This window comes from Diabrotica undecimpunctata, chromosome 6 (assembly GCF_040954645.1).
Source record: "Diabrotica undecimpunctata isolate CICGRU chromosome 6, icDiaUnde3, whole genome shotgun sequence".
Lineage (NCBI taxonomy): Eukaryota > Metazoa > Arthropoda > Insecta > Coleoptera > Chrysomelidae > Diabrotica > Diabrotica undecimpunctata.
The window spans coordinates 11,657,696-11,679,310 of record NC_092808.1 but is presented as its reverse complement, the minus strand read 5'-3'; the positions used below and the strand labels follow the sequence as shown (position 1 = coordinate 11,679,310).

General features: G+C 35.1%; 1 protein-coding gene across 2 annotated transcripts in view; it reads right to left on the bottom strand.

Moving 5' to 3' along the window:
* LOC140443128 (uncharacterized) overlaps window positions 1-21,615 on the bottom strand; it is a 32,883-nt gene that overhangs the window by 7,598 nt on the left and 3,670 nt on the right. For both annotated transcript variants that reach the window (XM_072534213.1, XM_072534214.1), the window contains exons 3-5: window positions 19,188-19,426; window positions 7,422-8,166; window positions 4,006-4,134 (exon numbers count right to left, since the gene is read on the bottom strand). In XM_072534213.1, the coding sequence (XP_072390314.1) occupies window positions 4,006-4,134; window positions 7,422-8,166; window positions 19,188-19,426 (1,113 nt within the window). The remainder of the gene's footprint in view (window positions 1-4,005; window positions 4,135-7,421; window positions 8,167-19,187; window positions 19,427-21,615) is intronic.

Below are 21,615 nucleotides of genomic sequence, written 5' to 3'. Positions count from 1 at the left end.
TTAGAACTTAACCACATTGTGATTTCATCTTTCCTCCATTGAGTAGTTGGTAAACGTTCAACTAATCTAGAGTGGTAACTTGCATTATCCATCACAATAATTGAATTTTTAGGTCTGAATTCAATCATCTGTTCGAAATATTCTTCAAACACTTCTCCGTTCATCTCTTCGTGATAATCACAGGTCTTTTTTGATTCAAACAAAAATAAACCCTCCTTAAGAAATCTATTCATACTATCTATATAGGTAACAATTAATCGTCGACCTTTACCTGTTGGTTCCTTGAAACCAGGTGAATATCCTTCCAGAAATGCTTGTCGACATGTTTTTATAGTTTTGTCTTTCCAAACTCTTCCTACAGTATGCCCTTTATAAACCCACATTTCGTCTAAATAATAAATGCTCTTGTTTTCTGTCCTCATTTTTTTATTTGTCTGAGGTTATCTCGTCTCCAACACAATTTCTTTGGAATCGATAAGCATTGACTGTCTGCCAACTTTTTCATGCTTTAAGTTTAACTCATGCAAAACTTTCCAAAGTTTGTCTCTACTTATTGTGGGTAAATCGGAATCGTCGGTAATGGCTTGTAAAACTTTATCTAAAGTTGGTATTTGTTTGTTAAAAAAATGAGTGGACCATTCTACGAATTGCATTTTTGTAAAATTCATTCATTCAGACCAAAAATGGGAGAATATTAAACATGCCGTAATGCTGACAGGGAGAGAAAATTTAACACCGAAAGAAAGGAAACATAAAGAATGGATGAATGAGGAAATACTACAGTTGATGTGTGAAAGAAGGGTACACAAAACAAATAATCCGATAAGATACAAAGAAACAGATAAACTGATAAAAAAGAAAATAAGAGAAGCTAGAGAAAGATGGCTAAGTGGGCAATGGCAGGAGTTGGAACAACTGGAGCGAAAATATGACTTTTTTAATGTACACAAAAAGATTAAAGAAATGACAGGAAGGAGAAGAACAACACAGACAGGACAGATCAAAGACACAGATGGTATAATCATAACAGATTTACAACAAAAAATGAATCGATGGACAGAATACATATCACAACTTTTTGATGACTAAGATAGACAAGAAATCTCAAACGAATATACAGATGATACAGGGCCTGATATAATCAGAGAAGAAATAGATTATGCAATCAAACAAGCGAAAAGTGGTAAGGCCCCCGGTCCTAATGAAATTCCCGTAGAATTGCTCAAACTTATGGACGATGAATCTATTAAAATACTCCTAGATCTATTTAACACAATATATAGAACTGGAATAATACCTAGGGAATGGCTCCGTTCGACCTTTATACCACTGCCAAAAAAGGCAAATACAAGGGAATGCAGCGAATATCATACGATAGCTTTGATGAGTCATGCTCTAAAACTGTTCCTGAAAATAATCCATAATAGGATCTATAGGAAATTAGACGTAGACATCAGTAACACTCAGATGGGATTCAGAAAAGGGCTGGGTACAAGGGAGGCTCTGTTTGCAATGAACGTTCTCTCACAGAGATGCTTAGACATGAACCAAGAAATTTACACCTGCTTTATTGATTTCGAAAAGGCCTTTGACAAAGTACAACATGAACCACTAAGACAAATTCTAATAAAGAAAAATATAGACAGCCGAGATATTCGAATTATATGCAACCTATATTGGAATCAAACAGCAAATGTGAAGGTTGAGGGTAGGCTAACAGAAGAAATTCAAATCCGTCGAGGAGTCCGGCAGGGATGCATCTTGTCGCCACTTTTATTTAATCTGTATAGTGAAGCTATTTGTGAACAAGCACTCGAGGAAGAAGATCTTGGTCTGATAATAAATGGTGAGACGATCAACAATATAAGGTATGCTGACGATACGGTTCTCCTAACGGGAACGCTAGTAGAACTACAACACCTCGTTCAAAGTCTATATATACTGTAACAGTTACGGCTTGAAAATTAATTTGAAAAAAACTAAATTTATGGTAATCACAAAATCAAAGAACATCAGAGCTAATCTTGTAATAGACAGTACAACGATTGAGCGTGTGTCCTGTTATAAATATCTAGGTGCTTGGATCACAGACGATACTGATCAAACAAAAGAGATTAGATGTAGAATAGAAATCGCTAGATCAGTCTTTAATAGAATGCGCAAACTGTTTTGCAATCGTGATATCAATATAAAGTTACGAATACGAATGCTGCGGTGTTATGTCTTTTCTACCCTGTTGTATGGAGTAGAGGCTTGGACACTAAAACAGTTGACCACAAAAAAACATCGAAGCTTTCGAGATGTGGTGCTATAGGCGCATTCTCAGAATATCATGGATGGACCGCGTCACTAACACGCAAGTACTCCAAACTTTAGACAAATGATGCGAAATTCTAAATGAGATAAAAACTAGAAAGATGGAATACTTGGGGCACATTGTGAGAGGTGAAAAGTACGAACTTTTAAGAAATATCATGCAGGGCAAAATTAAGGGCAAAAGAAGTGTGGGAAGAAGAGAAATATCGTGGCTTCGTAATCTACGTGAATGGTTCGGGTGTAGTTCAATTGAACTTTTTAGGCGCGCTGCTAACAAAGTCGCAGTGGCCATGATGATTTCCAATCTCTGCTAGGAGTGGCACGAGAAGAAGAAGAAGAAAATTCATCCACATTCACTTTCGACAATTTTGGTCTTCCTGTTCACGGTTTGGGTGGGGTTATACCAGCAGATTTTTCCTCTTTTAAAATGTTATATACAGTTGATTTTGAATATCCCATTACTTTAGACCAAATTTCAACTATACTCTCAACAGTATTAGGATTGTGTTGCTTAAAATAATTGAAGACATTGAGGATAACACTCTTTTCGTTAAGTGATAAATGACTCAACTTTAATTTTCTAACTGGTGCATAATCACACGTTAATTCCATATTCTGTGTCAGATTTCTTCACTCGCTTTTAATAGACTGAACAAAAATATTCTGATATTAATGAATGACTATTTAAAGACAATTAACCATTTTAATCATCATCATCATCCAGCCTTAAGAGTCCACTGCTGAACATAGGCCTCTTCCTCATGTTTCCAACCCCGTCTATGTTGCGCCGCTCTCATCCAGTTTTTATTGAGTCTTCTTAAATCGTCAGTCCATCTTGTAGGTGGTCGACCGACGCTTCTCTTGTCTTCCCTTGGCCTCCATGGACAACTATTTTAATAATCATTGGTTTTCCAAACAAAATCGAAATTTATACTATTTAAAATAGCGTTCACATTTATCGGAAACCATCTTTCGCTAATCGACTTTTTCTATCCAAACTATCAAAAGACCATTAACTAAATACCTATGTATTTTAAGAGTTTCTTTATTTCTTGTTATTTAATGGGTCATTATCATAACGACAAAAATAACCATAAATAAGGTGACTAAAATAAACAGATTTATATAAATATAATATTGCTTTGTATGCTTAAAGTACGTCTATGACCAGCTGAATAATCCCTAGCCTACTGTTCTAACAATAGCAGGTAACTAAATTTTTTCGATAGTCCATGTGTCATACTAATGTTATGATACCATGATGTACCAAATTTGTTATTATTTTTATTTTCGAGATATTTATACCTACTTAAACGCACATTTTTTTGTAGCCACACTGTGTTCCTGTACCATTTCTATCGCCATTCCTAGATCTTCAGCTATTAAGACTATTTATTTGACGAATTTGGCAAAATCTTGTTTAGACAATATGCTCCATGTATTTTTAAAACCCTTTTGTCTGCCAATTTAAATTTATAAAAGCATGTACTATTCAATATTTCATATATATTACCCTATTCATGCAAACTTTTATATGCTAAGAAACTGTATAATAATAATTAGTCTAACATTGAACAACAAGCTTAAAATTTAATTTTCTTATCAATCTAACGTTGGACCAACTGATATGGGAAGGGGCTCGTAGCTATATCATCTAATTATATAAATGTTTATTATTAAAATACGTACCGTCAATTTGTCCCCAGCCATAAGCAATAACAGAAGTTATATGATTTCCATCAAACTCAATTATTTGGAAGTCGGGGCTTACTTTCCCAGTTACACTTTTTTCGCCATTTTCATATGCAACAGTAAGACCTAAAATTTTTGTTTGAAATAAAATCTGTGAAAAACTGTATAGTAAAATAAAAAATAAAAATAATTGATTATTTTTATATGATAAAAAATTTATTTTTATATCAGCCAATAACTAAAAATAACAAATCTACCGCCAACTATTGGCACGCGTATTCTATACTAGGTCAGCAATCAAATGGTCTCTCTTTATCAACCATTTTCCATCCACTCCTAAATGTAGGTCTCTCCCAATTGCTTCCATCTTTCTCTACCTTGCGCCAATCTAATCCATTGTTTGCCTGCCACTGCTCTTATGTTATCTACCCATTTTTTTTTGAGGTCTTTCCATGCTTCTTGTTGTCGTCCTTGGTCTCCATTCTAGAATTCTCCGTGTCCACCTGTTGTCATTATATCGGGCTACATGACCTGCCCAGCGCCATTTCATTTTTGTAATTTCTTCCACAATATCCGTAATGTTCGTTCTACGTCTTATCTCGATGTTTCTAATCTTGTCTCTCAGTGATATTCCAAACATGATTCGTTCCATTGCTCTTTGCGTTGTTTCTAATTTTTTAGCAGATTTTTTGGTATATAAGTATGGTAGCATAGGTACAAACTGGTAGTATGCATGTGTTATACACCTTTTTCTTTAAGTTTATAGGAATGGAGGTGTTTTTCAAGAAATATGCTCGTTCGTCGAAAGCGCCCATGCCAGTTGTGTTCTTCTTTTAATTTCAGAATCTTGATTTGGTTTTCCCAGTTTGATGACATGACCTAGATATACATAATGTTCAACATTTTCTACGGTATGATTTTATATTGTTATATTTGTCTGATCTCGGCTCAGTATTTTTGTTTTGTTGTAGTTCATTTTTAAGCCTACCGCTCCTGAAACTGCAATTAATTGTTGTAACATATCATATAGTTCCTGGATATTATCGGCTATTAAAACTATGTCATCTACGAATCTCAAATGGTTTAAGTATGATCCGTCGACGTTGATACCCTTGTTGTTCCATTCTAGTTTCTTAAAAATGTCTTCTAGAGCAAGGGTAAATAGTTTGGGAGAGATGGTGTCTCCTTGTCTTACTCCCCGTTGTAGTCTTATGGGATTAGTGTTTGTGCTTTCGTCCAGATTTTCTAGAGAATCAAGCACTGCCCATAATTCGATGGAATCGAATGCTTTATGGAAATCGACGAACGCCATATGAATTGGAACATTATACTCGGTGTATTTTTCTATCGGTGTTCTTACGGTGTGCAAGTGGTCTATGGTATTAAAATGTTTTCTGAATCCAGCCTGCTCGATAGGTTGATAGAAATTGAACTTATGTGTTAGGCGGTTGGTTATGATTTTTGTTAGTAATTTATACAGATGTGACAGCAAGAATATTGGTCGGTAAATTCTCGATGATTGCTTTGTCTCCTTTCTTGAATAGTAGAATGACTTAGGAGTTGTACCATTCTTGAGGAATCCTTCCTTCATCAATTACTTTATTAAATAAAATATTTAATATTTTAATTTAATATCAGACTAGACCAAATGGTCTAGTCTTCCACGAAAAACTTTAGTATTTTCAAAGACACGAATAAACGTACATGTGTATGCCAAGGGTCAAATAATAGAACAGGTAAATTCCATAAAATATTTGGGAGCAAATATCAATGATCCGTGTAATCCAAAAACAGCAATCCTATCATAAATCGAACAAGCAAGGAAAGCATTCATGAGCATGAAAACATTTTTTACAAGATGAGACCTTAGTCTGCAGCTTCGAATCCGAATGATCATATGTTACGTTTTTTCTGTCTTACTGTATGTGAAAGTTGGACAATGGACAGAATATGAAATAGAAAAAAGAATAGATGCCTTTGAGATGTATATATACAGACGAATGTTGAGAATTCCATGGGTATTAAGAGTTACTAATGTTGAAGTACTTCGTCGCATGTGTAAACAAAAAAAATTACTTAGAATAATCAAAGATAGGAAAATTTGTTGGATCATGTGTTGAGAGGCGAAAGATACGAATTACTTCAAGTTATACTGGAAGGAAAAGTACAGAGCAAAAAATCAGTAGGAAGACACCAGAACTCGTGGCTGAAAGACCTGAGAAGATGGTTCGACCGCTCATCCGCAGAAATATTTCGCGCAGCAGTTTCCAAAGCTACAATTGCCATTTGGATCGCCAACCCTCAAAAGGAGAAGGCGCCATGAGAAGAAGAACTAACAAGAGTTGTCAACTTTAAAACAATTAAAATGACATATTTTTCTTTATTTCACTCTACCGAAACTATGGTTTAATCATATGGGGCAATTCAACAAATACACTTTAAATTTTTAGAATGCAAAAGAAAGCTATCAGGATTTTAGCAGAGGTTAGTTATCTAGAACACTGCCGATCTTTCTTTACCAAATTCAAAATATGCCGCCAGCTACTATGTTGATATTTCAAGTTCTAACTGAAATTCATAGAAAACGTGCCCATTTAATAAAGCAGTCTGATGTCCACGTTCACAATACACAAAACTATCACTATCTACCAAAAAATCACTGTAGATTACGTCTTTCAAAATTGTTCAATTATATCTATCAAACATTGTCATTGAACTGCTTACGGCAACTTTGCCATAAAGCTTGTTCTGTATAATATATGTTCTTGTTTGTGATATATTTAAGTTACGTTTTATATTCATTTTTAAATCTATGTATTTTTTTGACTTGCTACAAACAGTATTTATATTTCTTATGTAGTTAAATAAATAAACTCTAACTCTTTAACTCCCCATCTTGTTTAGGATCTTTCACGTTTCTTCCTATCAGCTGGTTTCTAATTCATGCTGTTTTTGGAAGTCGACTCATTCGTATGAATTATTTGTCCATAGCATCTTAATTGTTGTTGTTTAGTGCTTCCTCAAGCCTGGTTGAAACCTCAATAGCCTTAACCCACCAAAACGCAGGTCTGCCCTTTCCACCTAAGATCGAGAGAAGTGAAAAGAAAGCTAAAGATTACATAGAACGGACACCAACTGGAACACGCGTAGCATTCAATATACCTCGAAGTAAACCTGGATAGAACACTAACTTATAAGGCCTTCTTCTTCTTCTTCTCCTTCTTCTTCTTGTGATTTTGATATCCACCTAGTCTTAATTCGTGGGAATTAAATAGACACTGAGACAAAATAAAATAAATGATCCAAAAGAGAACTTCTACTTAACAACTCCACTAATAACGGCATTATGAAACAAGAAATATTTATATATTTTGTATACAATTGGTTAATAAAATAGTAGCTTTAATGCTTACCAGAAATTACTGTATCACCATATATTTTATCCTTCAAAGTATAAACAACAAGTGATGCTGGTTGGTTACGTTTATTGTTTACCAAAGCTGGTTTCAATGGTGGACCATGGTCTTCTTTAACCATTTGCCTGTGAAGTTTGGGTGTTGCTCTACCCCAGTATGTCGAGTAAAAGATGACATCATTGTAAGGCTCCTCTGTGCTTTCTGGATGCTCTACGATTGATTTCCAGAGCGGAAAGAACTGAAATCCATTAAGTACACAGTAACCTCGTACAGTTACAAGACCGTCATACAATAGTTCTGCATAACATGTTTTATATTCCAACTCAAGTCGAGCCTTGCTAATTGCTGTAATGTATCCTATTGCTCCCGATTCGGGATCATTTATCAGATTGTCAGACCAAACCATAACATGTTTGACGGCAGCTTCATCCAAACCAAGCTTATCCCTGTTAACTATAGCAAACTGATTGATTTTAAGTCTCAAGTTAACAACAGCACAATAATAAGGAAGAAGTTTATAGGCCGGTTTAAGATTTTCTTGAGTTTCTTTTCGTTCAAGTCTAAACTTATTTTGGAAATCAACCAGATCTTCCAAAATGCTTAAAAATTTCTGCTGAGCTGTAGGTTTTCCTTCGTTTAATTCATGGATTACTGTTCTAAGTCTTTCTGCAATTTGGGCAAGATTTTTATTAATTATAGTTTGAACAAGCTCTTGCCTAGGGGCGTCATTCAAATGAAGTATCTAAAAGGAAAGAAAGACTTAATGTTAGATATTTTCTCTTACTTCTTCTTTTTGATAATAGACCACAATGACTGAAGAGGCACTTGCCAGGGATGATGCAGGTATCATGGTCAACGGAAATAAGATCAGTGATCTGAGATATGCGTATAATACTATGTTGCTTGTAGAAAAAACAAAACAGGCAATAGAGCAAAATAAGAACATGAAAGTTTTGAAGAGGAGCGTACAAAAGGGGAAAATAGAAATTAACAAACTGAGAAACAGAACTGGAGAAGAAACAACGAACAGAGATGAAATATTAAGAATAGTCGAAGAGTTCTACACAGAGTTATATAGATCAAGAAAAAAAGATAACAATACGGAACCTCCAATTACACTAAAAACTGGGGTATTAAACCAAGGATCAGATTTAATGCCCGATATAACAAAATCAGAAATCAAAGAAGCCCTGAAGAAAATGAAAAATAATCGAACCCCGGGTGAAGATGGAATAGTATCAGAAGCACTAAAAATTGGAGGGGATGTATTACTTAAAAAAATTAAACAACTTTTCAATATCTGCCTTCACAGCGCCAATATTCCAACAGACTGGAACAACGCTACTATGATTCTATTACACAAAGCAGGAGACAAAGCAAATTTAGAGAATTACAGACCGATTAGCCTCCTCAGCCATATATATATATATATAAGTTGTTTACGCGAATACTAGTTAAGAGAATGGAAAGAAAATTAGAGACTTATCAACCAAGGGAACAGGCAGGATTCCGAAAAAGTTACGGAACAAATGACCATCTACAAAGTATAAAAACCCTAATAGAGAAAGCAGTGGAATACAATAAACCTCCAGTTCTAATATTTATCGATTTTCACAAAGCCTTTGACACAGTTGAGCTAAGCAAAATATTACAGGCGCTTAAAGAATGCAGGCTAGATTATAGATATACTAAATTATTATACAAAATATACCTGCAGGCAACAACCACTGTCAGATTACATACTAACAGTAATCGCATAAAAATAGAACGGGGAGTTAGACAAGGAGACCCAATGTCACCTAAACTTTTTAATACGGTGCTAGAACATGCTTTTAAGAATTTGGATTGGATAACAAAGGGAATAAAAATAGATGGAGAATATCTAAACAACTTACGTTTCGCCGATGATATACTTATAATAGCTGAAGATCTAGGTATGGCAAGAGAGATGGTACAGGAACTCTTTGTGGCTACAGAAAGTGTAGGTTTAAATATAAATATCTCGAAAACAAAAATCATGACCAATTTGGTACCCAACCAGAACATCAGTATTGGTGGAAAAGAAATAGAACTCGTAGATAGATATAAATACCTGGGACATGAAATTATGATTGGCAGGGATAACCAGACTCATGAACTGAAGAGAAGAATCGGCCTTGGGTGGGCAGCATTTGGAAAACTGAGAGAAACTTTTAAAAGTGAGCTGCCCACATGCCTAAAGAGAAAGGTATTTGATCAGTGCGTCCTCCCAGTCTTGACGTACGGAGCAGAAACACTTACCTTAACAAAAGCAGCAGCTACCAAACTGAGAGTCACGCAGAGAAGAATGGAGCGGTCCATGTTAGGAATTTCTTCTGCGAGACAGAATAACCAACAAAGACATCAGGAGAAGAACCGGAGTGACTGACATCATCGAGAAGATAGCCAGACTAAAATGGAGATGGGCAGGACACATAGCCAGAATGACAGATGGGCGATGGACAAAGAGGTTATTGGAATGGAAGCCAAGGGAAGACAAGAGAAGCGTCGGTCGACCACCTACAAGATGGACTGACGATTTAAGAAGACAATAAAAATTGGATAATAGCGGCGCTAGATAGACGGGGTTGGAAACATGAGGAAGAGGCCTATGTTCAGCAGTGGACTCTTGAGGCTGGATGATGATGATGATGACTATGTTGCTTGTGAGATCTGCGGAAGAACTACATTTATTAATCGATATTTTTACTAGAGAATTCGAATAATACGGCTTAAAACTTAATACTTCAAAAACTAAGATATGGTAGTCAATAAAACGGTAGACTGAATAAAAACTGTGAAAATACGAAAATTTAAATATTTTGCCCATGTCGTGCGACACCTATAGCGTTATGGAGTCCTTCATCTCATTATTCAGGACAAAATATGTGAAAATTGGAGTCCCGATGAAAGAATCAAAGAAGATCATGGCTTCGTAACGTATGAAAAGTATAATTTCACTATTTGAGAGAGTGAGTCATCGTTTAAAGGCCCAGAAATGCGGAAAGCCGTTTGGAAATCCAGTGACGTACACTTACTTTTATTTTGACGTTAATTATATTTTATTTTTCAAATATTAATGTTCGAAATAGGCCACAATATATTTATTTACAAGTTTTTACTGACGTTTCGATCTCTATATCCAAAGACCGCTTTTAAAGATATAAATGATAGTTATATTTATTTTATTTGTTTATTATTATATATTTTTATAATCTTATATTGTTTATTTTCTTTTTTTTTTCTATCTTTAAAAACGGAATAGAGATCGAAACGTCAATGTAATTTTAAGACAGTTTCCACACCACCCCAGAGGTATGTCTTGTGGCGCGATACTTTTTTTAAATGGGTGTTCGCCAAGAGCCATATTGTCTTATTAAATAAAATGAACAAAACACTTAAACAGTATAAAACAAAACGAAATAAAATCCTATAAAACAAAATAAAATTCTATAAAAACAAAATAAAAATAATGTTTGATGTGTTTAAACACAAACACTATACACACTTACTATGTTCTTCTCGTTTTTTTTTTGTTTTTGGTTTTTTTATGCTGATGTTCTTATTAAACTATTAGAAAATATTATTCGCTGTCTAAAACTGAAGATGCAGTGCTGCTATCGCTGTCATTATCTTCACCACCTGGTGTAATTATAATTGGCTCTAGTAAAACTTTGATATGAGTGTCAAGTTCCCACATACGATGTTTTTCTTTAATTATGTGGCCTATACATTTAGCCCATTTCTCTGGAATTACATGGAGGATTGCTTGAATCAAAAGTTTCTTAATTTCGTTTAATTTAAACGTTTTGTTATTGAGTGCTACTTCTCCTTTCACTTGCTCCCAGATAAGTTTAATGGGATTAAGTTCGCAATGATAAGGTGGTAGACGCAGAACTGTGACACCATAATCTTTTGCAGTTTCATCTACAGCATATTTAAGATATTCAATTTTCCTTAACCGTGCAATGTCAAGTAGCTAAATGTTGAGCATTGATTCTTCGTATGCAATCCCCTTTTCTGTAAGCCATTCTTGAATCCTCCCTTTCAATTTCTTTAATAATCACCTGTTTTTTTTTCGACTCAAATTGAAGAAAACCATTATCAAGAAACCCTGTATCACTTCCTATATGGGTGACGATTAAACGCCGTCCCTTTCCTGATGGAGCTTTTAATCCTGTGTATCAGCCTTCTATAAATGCTTCGCGTTTACTTTTGACATTTAAATCTTGCCAAACTTTTCCAACTGTATGACCTTTTCCAACCTTGGTTAATGCAGGTTTCATCCAAATAACATATTTTGCGTCCAGTGCTGCGAATTTTGCGTATTTCTTCTAAATATTTTCTTCTCCGTACAATAATTTTATTTTTTTCTAATAGCATACTTTTTATATTGAGTTTTACATATCGAAAGTTCATTTCACGCATGGTCCTGGTAAAGACTCTACGAGATATCTTGGGTAAGGAGTCATCGTTTTCGAGCTCTTGAGAAATATTTTTCAGTGTTGGAATTTCACTCCGAAAATAAAATGAATGAATTTTTCGACGTATAATATTCCTTGTCTCGTCATCCAAAACAATGCTTTTCCTACCTCTAGTTTTACCTTTTTCTTGTTTTTTATTTTCCGATGTATTTTTAAGTACACGATAAATACAGCTAACGGATACTTTTGTTAAACTGCTAAAAATGTCGACCGCTTGGCTAACATTTAATTCCATTTTTCTGCCGACACTTCCTTCATAAACGTTTCGTATTATTACCTTCTCTTCGGACGTTAACATTTTCCGTCTCTTTTGCAGCATTTCATTTTTGGAATCAACATCAGAATTTTGCAGTCTTCTCTTGGAACAACTCGGTTTTTCGTCCAACTCCAATAAAACTCAAACCAAATAATCACAGAATATAACTAAAAATTTACTATAAAACGACAAACTATAACACTCGTATTATCAATAACACGTTTTATCAATAACACAAACTTATCGCATAAAATACCCTACCCTCAGAAACGCCAATGTAATGAACTATTGTTGATGGGCACTCGCTCGACAAAAACTAGTTTTACGGCTTTCTGTGGATCTGAATTGAAACCGAGTTCCGTCGCTAATTCCAAAGTTGCCAAACGATTGAAAAATATTGTTTTAAAATATTGATTTTTATTTTATAAATTTAAATATGTAACGAAACGGAACATATAAATAAAATTTATTTCATTACAATTTTGTGCTTAATTTTTACTATTGAAAAAATCAGGTTTTTTTGTATTTTTATGACAGTAATAATCGCTGCGTGGAAGAATACAGGTTTTGTATGACCATAATTACTACTTGTGAACAAGAATTGGCTACACTGTACGACAACTTCTGGTCAAGTCTACTATAGAGAAGCACAAATAAATATACTACTTTATATATTCTGTAATTTCTTATGAGGAAACGCAAATTGCAATCGAGAAAACAGGCAGTTTTCGAGGACCGCTGTGTACATTTAAATTTGAGGATATTCGGCGTTTAAACTATGGTATCACTCTTCTAAATTGAGGGTTTCTACTATAAGTGGTTTTATCAGTCTTCGTCGTTCCTCTTCAGAGCTGCGGTAAATAAAACTATGATAGTCAATATTATAGCCAACGTTCATTCTAAATTGAGGGTTTCTACTATAAGTGGTTTTATCAGTCTTCGTCGTTCCTCTTCAGAGCTGCGGTAAATAAAACTATGATAGTCAATATTATAGCCAACGTTCAGTAATGAACATGGTACGGAAAGTATTCTCTTTTACTGGAGGTCAACGGTACTTATTTTTGGTCGGACTCGACAATCACTCTTCACTGGATAAATACTCAGCTGTATCTTCTTTACACATTTGTCGCCAACCGGGTAGCGGAAATACAAAGATTGACTAGTAAGGCAGAGGCAACACGTTTCCTCGTTAGACAACCCGGCAGATTTTTTATCGCCTGGTCAGCTGCCCTCAGAATTTTTAGAAAATATTATTTGGCAAATCGGTCCGTCTTGGTTATCTCGAACCCAGTCCTCATGGCCAAAAGGGATTTTGGATTCGATTGAAATTCCCGAATTAAAAATGGTAAGGCCTCAATCAATAAATGTTTGCAAGTTTTGTTGAATAATAATAATATTTTAGAAAAATAGACCAACAAAAATCGAAAGAAATACCTATAAATCGTGGAGTAAGACAAGGATGTGTGCTTTACCCTTTAGTTTATAATATGTATTCGGAAGAATTGTTTAAAGATGTATTAGAAGGCGTAAATTTATTAAAGGAGCACTTCTGAATAATCTTAGATACTTAGATGGCACAACACTCCTTGCGGACAGCAGAAAAGGACTACAAATCTTGGTTGATCGCATTACTCAATACTGCGAAAGGTATGGAATGGCACCGAATTCAAATAAAACAAAAATCATGGTGGTAAGCAAGAACAAGATTGAGGAAGACAGTGTTTATGCTAAAGGAAAACTTTTAGGCAGGGTGCACAGATATCAGTACTTAGGTTGCAAACTAAATGAAGCATGGGATAGAAGTACGGAAATAAAACGGCATATTGAGATAGCTAGAAGTGCTTTTAATAAGATGAAAGCAATATTATGCAATGGAAAACTCAACATCGAAATTAGAACTAGAGTATTGAGATGCTACGTGTTCTCTGTCCTGTTGTATAGAGTTGAGGCCTGGACAATTACAGAGGCGACAGAGAAAAAACTCATTAACTTTGAAATGTGGTGTTATCAAAGAATGTGGAAAATATCTTGGACAAAACACATAACAAATGCGGAAACGCTACGAAGAATGAACTTGAAATACTCAACACTATAAATAAAAAAGAAAAATGAGCTACTTTGGTCACATACTAAGAAACGAGAAATACGAATTGAGGCGGCTGGTCATACAAGGGAAGGTGGAAGGCAAAAGAGGACCGGGGAGAAAACGCACGTCCTGGCTGAAGAATCTGAGACAATGGGGTGGAAAAACGTCAATAGAACTTTTCAGAACGGCTGCAGATAGAGTCAAATGGGTCATGATGATCGCCAGTGCCCTTAGGGATGGGGCACGTTAAGAAGAAGAAGAAAAATATAGCTCGATGCATAAATTAATTCGCGTGATTGTATATGTCGTCGATTTATTTTTAACGCCAAGTTGAAGGGAAAAGATAAGCGCAATTTAAACGAGCTAAATGCTCAAGAGTTGGTAGATTCGCAATCATTAATAATTAGGATGACACAATTCTCGGAATTTTCAAAAGAAATTAATTCTTAAAAAAACAAGGATTTCGTTATTGGTAAAGGTAAATTGGTGCCTTTGAATCCATTTCTAGATAACAATCGAATTTTAAGAGTTAACTCTTTTATAATTTTAATTATCCTTACAGAAATTTTGTTCGGGGATGATTTTTTTCTGACACGCCTGAGGAGACTTTTTTGTTTTGAACTACATTTTGTAAACGTATTTATGCTGTTTACATACTTTAGACATTTTCAAGATTATAAAGACATGACACCTCTTTGTTGCATTGTAGCTCTAACCTGCATTTAGTTTTTTTCTTTTTATAGGCTTAGTCTGCATGGACCAATTTATAAAAGCTGTTTTGGGAGATTTCAGTGCCTCTTTAAAAATTGAAAGTCTTTGTTCTTGTGAAATAATATTGGTACATTTATTCCAACAATGATGATTTTCACGTTCTCGTAACTTTTTAGCTTCATGAGAATTGTGTTTTTTGTCCATTTAAGCTTCACATGAATTTCTTGCTATTTTAGCCCTGTTTTTTTTTTTTTCACTTATCTGGCCTCCGAATTCTTTTCTTGCCAGTTAGTGGTGGAAACGCATTAGCAGGTAAATCATATATCACTGGCTCCGTATTCCACAAAAAAACACAACGAACTCTTATTAAAAACACTGTAGTTTATAATAACGTAAAACGCAGCAGTTTACATTAAAGTATTCTTTAGGAGCTATACCACCACTTATCCAAAACGATTACCTCAATTAAAAGTCAGACACAGTAGAACAGAGGCACTTGTATCTCTTGTCTTTCAAGCCCTACTCATCGTTGGCTTGGAGGCTAAGTAACTTGTCAGTAGAAAGTAGCACCTGATAGACTTATCACTTTGATTTCTTTACCTCCAAATTAAATAAAACATTTCCAGTTCAGCGATGCAGTTTTCTCAATATTTACAAAAATGTCACTTATACCCCTTTACTTCCAGGTTTCTCAATTATACAAAATGTTCCGAAGAAAAGTTACTTATTTTTGCATAAGAAATCCAAATCTACAATAAAAAATTGGGCTTCCCATTTAATATGTCAAAGTTGTCCCCGCTTCACCCCCAAGGGGTGGGTGTGGGAGATCGTATTTAGTGTCGTTCGATATCATTTTAAAAAACATTGAAAACATGTTTTCCAGTTTTTTCGATCCAATGTAAATTTCGCGAAATATTCGACCGTTCCTCTTCTTTTGACACACTCTATATATTATTGTTTAATTATGTTTTATAATAATGCATTATGAATAATTTATTATTCAATTAATTTCCCGTTAAATTACCCACACATTCTTGTACTTTTTTAGATCTACTGAAATTTGAACACTTTATAAATTAAATTCTAGTGCTTTGGATATTAAAAATTTATTTTTTACTGATCTTTTTACTTTAATTCTTAACAGATTTCAACAAATACTCCAGTCGTCAGAGACGAAAATGCCATTGCGGCCACTCTAACTCTAACAATCATACGAACAAGTTGAATTTTGCCGAGAATATTTATTTTGTAACCACAAAAAAGATGCAAAAAAGTTGCAACTTTTACTCCCCGAGCGGGGGGTAAAAACGCAAAAAAATAATTAAACAAAAAAATTTTTTTACCGTCGAGCTGATACAAAATTGACGGTCGCTTCAAGCTTTGTTTCTAAGAGCACGGTTCATTCTACACAAAAAATGCTTATAATTAGCTTAACCCGCGATCACTGTCGATGTTAGAAAAAATCTAACAAATTCGAATTTACCCTTATATTTTTGATTTTCGGGTAGTTATGATTTAAAGCTTCTAGATATGCCTGGTGATGCTTTGGATATATCGCATTTTAAAGCGAAACAATGGGTTGGAGTGGGAGGTGCGGACTGCGTGGTGCACGTTGGATAAAATCTAACACGACAGTGATCGCGTACTCGCTGTCGAGTAAGGTTGTTGTTTATTTCGTGTAGTCTGTTGAGATTATTTACGCTCGTCTTTTACACTTATTATCTAAAATGGATGAGAAAACACAAGAACAATTGATAAAATGGTTCGAGGAGTGTGAGAGTGATGTGGAAATGGATAATAACTCAGATTCAGATGCTCCATCTGGGCATAGTGATCACTGTTCCGATACAGAACAATCTGGGTTGAGTGAGAGTGAGGAAATAATTGAAAGTGAGCCGGTTCCATCCACAAGTGCTTCAAATATAACTATTTTGCCAATTGATGTGCCAATCTCTAGAGGAAAAGACAAAACAGAGTGGCTTCATCACAAAAGAACTGATCTCGGAAATAAAACTTCCCGGCAAAATATAATTACGAAGTTGCCAGGCGTAAAAAATGTAGCGAAACGATATAAAACAGCTCTAGATTGTTGGAAATTGTTTTTCCCCGATGAGATAATTTCTTATATTGTTGATTGCACCAATCAAAAATTAGATAAAATGAGGCCATCATACAATAATTCAAAAAACTGCGCGCCAACCGATTTTATAGAAATTAGTGCATTCTTGGGTTTGCTTTATCTGGCCGGAGTCAAAAAAGCTCAGCATTTGAATACCGCAGAGTTATGGAGCACCGGTGGAACCGCACCGGTTTTTTTGCGGCTACATTATCAAAATATCGGTATCATATTCTGGTTCAAGCTATAAGATTTGACGACAGCAATTCAAGGAAGGAACGAGCAAAATTTGACAATTTAGCCCCTATACGTCACATTTTTGATGCCTTTGTTCAACAATGCTTGAATAATTACACAATTAGTGAATACGCAACAATTGATGAAATGTTGGAAGCATTTCGGGGTAGATGCAAATTTAGACAGTATATTGCTAATAAACCGGCAAAATACGGGATTATAATATATGCGCTTTGTGATGCTAGAATGTTCTATACATCTAATATGGAAATTTATGCTGGCAGACAACCCGATGGGCCTTTCCAAAAGCCCAATGATGCGAGTAGTGTAGTAAAACGACTTATTCAACCAATTAATAACTCAGGTTCCTCTAGCCAATGATTTATACAAAAACCACAGATTAACTATAGTCGGTACAATACGAAAAAATAAAGCTCAAATTCCTCCAATGCTACTGGATGTTAAAAATCGGCCAATAAAAAGTTCCATATTTTTGTATGGTGACAAAGAAGGAAATACGAAAAACCATTGTATATTAGCTTCTTACGTACCAAAAAAGAACAAAAACGTACTAATGTTATCAACATTGCATGACGATGATTCCATAGATCCTTCATCCCAAGATCTGAAACCTGAGGTCATTACCTTTTAGAACAGTACGAAGGGAGGTGTAGATGTCGTTGATCGGCTAAAATCAGAGTATTCTGTGAGCAGAATAAGTAACCGTTGGCCCTTTACTGTCTTTTGTACTCTGCTCAATATTGCCACTGTAAATAGCCAGATAATTTTTAGAAGCAATACTAATGTAATTTTAAAACGAAGAGCTTTCATTACTGATTTAGTAAAACAACTTGCACTACCCCATGTAAGTCGTCGAGCATCTATACCAAGGTTATCTACAAGTCTTCGTCAAAAAATACATAACGTAGCTGGAATCAAACCTCAACCGGCACCGTCAACAGCAAATAATGAAAAACCAAGATGCCTTTCTGCCCAGTAAGAAAAAACCGCTTTACCCAACATCGTTGCAATATTTGCACAAGCCCAATTTGTAAAGAACACACGCAGAGAACAAGTTATACATGCACGGAATGCACAGATGACGATAATGATGAAAATTAAATCATTGTAAGTGTTTTGTTTACTTACCTTTTTAGCTTACTTATTCCCTTTTTGTGTTTTTTTTTAGACAGAATAACGTTAAGCAATTGTTCGCAGAGTCTAAGCGAAACAGGGAATACTTTGCTTACCAAAACTTACTTTTTCTTATCTTTTAACTTACCCTTTTCGGTTTTGTTGCCATAATTATGTTAAGTTTGAATGTGTTAATTAATTTAGTTTCGGTTTTTGCTTATTAAAATGAGTTATTGGGAAACTAAAATTGTTTTATTGAAAAAACACTAATGTTAGATAAAATCTAACACGACAGTGATGGTGTAATAAAATTAACGACATTGATGCTGGGTTAAATGCTTTTTGTTTAGAATTATCTCAGCTATATTTTTATTTAAAACATTCTTTTCTATGGTATACAGATTCTTGGTAAATCGATTTTTTTGCATTTTTACCCAACTGCGAGGGGATTTTAGGAGGAAGCCCGGGGGTGAAAGTGGTAAACTTTTTTGCGTCTTTTTTTGGGGTCTTCAAATTAATATTCTCTGAAAAATTCAGCTTCTTCGTATGATTTTTAGGGGTCAACTCTCTGACAACTGGACTAAAATTAAACTTGCAGGAGCCTAATCAAATTGATCTGTAGGAGAATGTTAAAAGTTTCGTGAACCATCATGTAGACGTAATTTTAGATGTGCTTAAATACATGTATTTCTAGGCACACCTGCTACTATTAGGTACTTACGACAGAATTGATTTTGTCCCACAGTGACTCATGGTCTTCTGGCCAGAAAATATGTACAATTTTTGATAAATCATCTGCAGCTTTCGGTATTACTGCTGCTCCAACTGAAGTAAGTATTTTGGAAATCAGATTAATATCAATTTTAATAGAAGAGTCGCTATTGTCGTAGAAAGGATAGCCGGTGACTTGGCAGCAATGTACATAGCCTCTGCGGTCCTCAGTATTAGTTAATTCCACACCTACAAGCATATGTAAAATTATAATAGGTGTATTAGTTACAGTATATAAATGTTTTAATGTCGACAGGTTTGAATTATCTTTTTTTTTTTGGAAAAAAGTGTAGCTAAACGCAAAAGTTAACAGTCAGGGGAGGTATTTATGCATAATAACTTAAATATTCAACGTATTTAGAGAAGTCACACACAGATTAAACAAGATTTTTTACAAAAAAAGGTACGAGAACCATTTTCCTACTATCTAGGAACATTTCAGAATATTTTCCTGCTTCACCAGGACTTCAACTTCAACGCCAAAATTAGGGCCAGCAAAACATCATCTGCAGTTGGACCATTTGGAATACGAAACCGGAACGATCGATTAGCAATAATGAGCACCTGGTTTAAGCTACACCCAAGGAAACTGTACACCTGGAAGTCTCTACAGGATTCTGTGGGAAGGATTGTAAGAAATCAGATTGATTACGTGATGGTAAATAAGAGATACATGAGAGTTGTACATCTGTCTAAACATACCCGAGGGCAGACATAAATTCTGATTATGTACCAGCTGTAGGTAATTTCAAAGTCAGAATGAAGAAGGTTAAAAGTAAGTTGATGAAGAAGTATGATGTTGGAAAACTGAAAGATTCCAATGTTCGACTGAAGATGAGTGAAAACCTGAATATAAAGATGCGTCAAGAAATAGAGAAGCATCAGAGTCGATATGATAACTTCAATGTCCATCGGAAGGTGAAGGATATAGCTGGAAAGTTCCGAAAACGCAACAGCGGAAAAATAACAAATGATGAAGCCAATCTTGCCATAACCAAAGAAGATAAAAGAAAGTATGGGAAGAATACTTAGAGAAGCTTTTCCACGACCTTAGAACAATACAAGAACCAACCATTGAAGAAAATTCAGTTCCCGAAATCCTACCAGAAGAAATAACGGCAGCCGAGAGACAGATGAAGGATGGAAAGGCACCGGGACTTGATGAAATTTCTGCAGAACTGCTGAAGCTATTAGATGCAGTACAATAAAAATAATAACTGAAATATTAAATGAAATATACAAGGCAGGAAAAATACCAGTAGAGTGGCTCAAATCGGAGTTCGTACCATTGCTCAAAAAACCAAGAGCAAAAGTTTGTGAAGACTATAGGACCATAAGCCTAATGAGCCATCTGCCAAAGCTGTTTTTAAAAGTAATCCACAAAAGAATTTACCGGAAATGCGAGGAACAAATTGCACCCAATCAGTTTGGATTTGTGAACGCCGTTGGTACGAGGGAAGTTTTGTTTAGCTTGCAGGTATTGTTTTAGAAATGAAAAGATGTCAGCTATAATGTTTTTGTATGCCTGATTGACTACAAGAAGGCTTTCGATAGAGTCAGGCATGACCAAATGATTGAATTGCTGAAGAGGATAGGGATTGACGGAAGAGACCCAAAAATAATAGCTAACCTGTATTGGAATCAATCAACGGTGCTCCGAATAGATTAAGAATATACAGATCAGGTCAAAATCTTAGGAGAAGTGGAATAGGGGTGCATAATTTCACTACTGATATTCAATCTGTACTCGGAGCACATTTTTGAAGAGGCTCGAAAAGATATTAATAAAGGTATCTCAATAAATGGAGTCAAGCTCAATAACCTGAGGTATGCAGACGATATAATAGTGTTTTCCAATACCATAGAAGGGGCTGCAAAACTTAAGGAACAAAATAACGGAAACAAGTAGAACATATGGACTGGATATAAACACCAGCAAAACCAAGCTAATGATCATCAGCAAGGAAAACATAACTGGAGCAAATATGTATGTGAACCAAATGAGAATTGAACGTGTCTCACAATACAACAACTTGGGAACTCTAATCAATGAGTCGTGGGATAATACCCAAGAGATTAAATGTCGCATCGGAAAGGCAAAAAGTGCATTGTTGACTATCAGCTCTGTGTTTAAGAGCCATGACCTCACCGTAAAAACAAAAATAAAGCTCCTTAAATGTTATAGGTACTCAGTGCTTCTGTACGGAGTAGGAACGTGGACATTAAAGACGGAAACTCTATCAAAACTTCAGGCTTTTAAGCTATGGTCATACAGAAGGATCCTGAAGATACCATGGTCAGACAAAGTCACTAATGAAGAAGTATTACGGAGGATGAACACAACCGCGGATTTGGTCAACATAGTGAAGGGCCGTAAG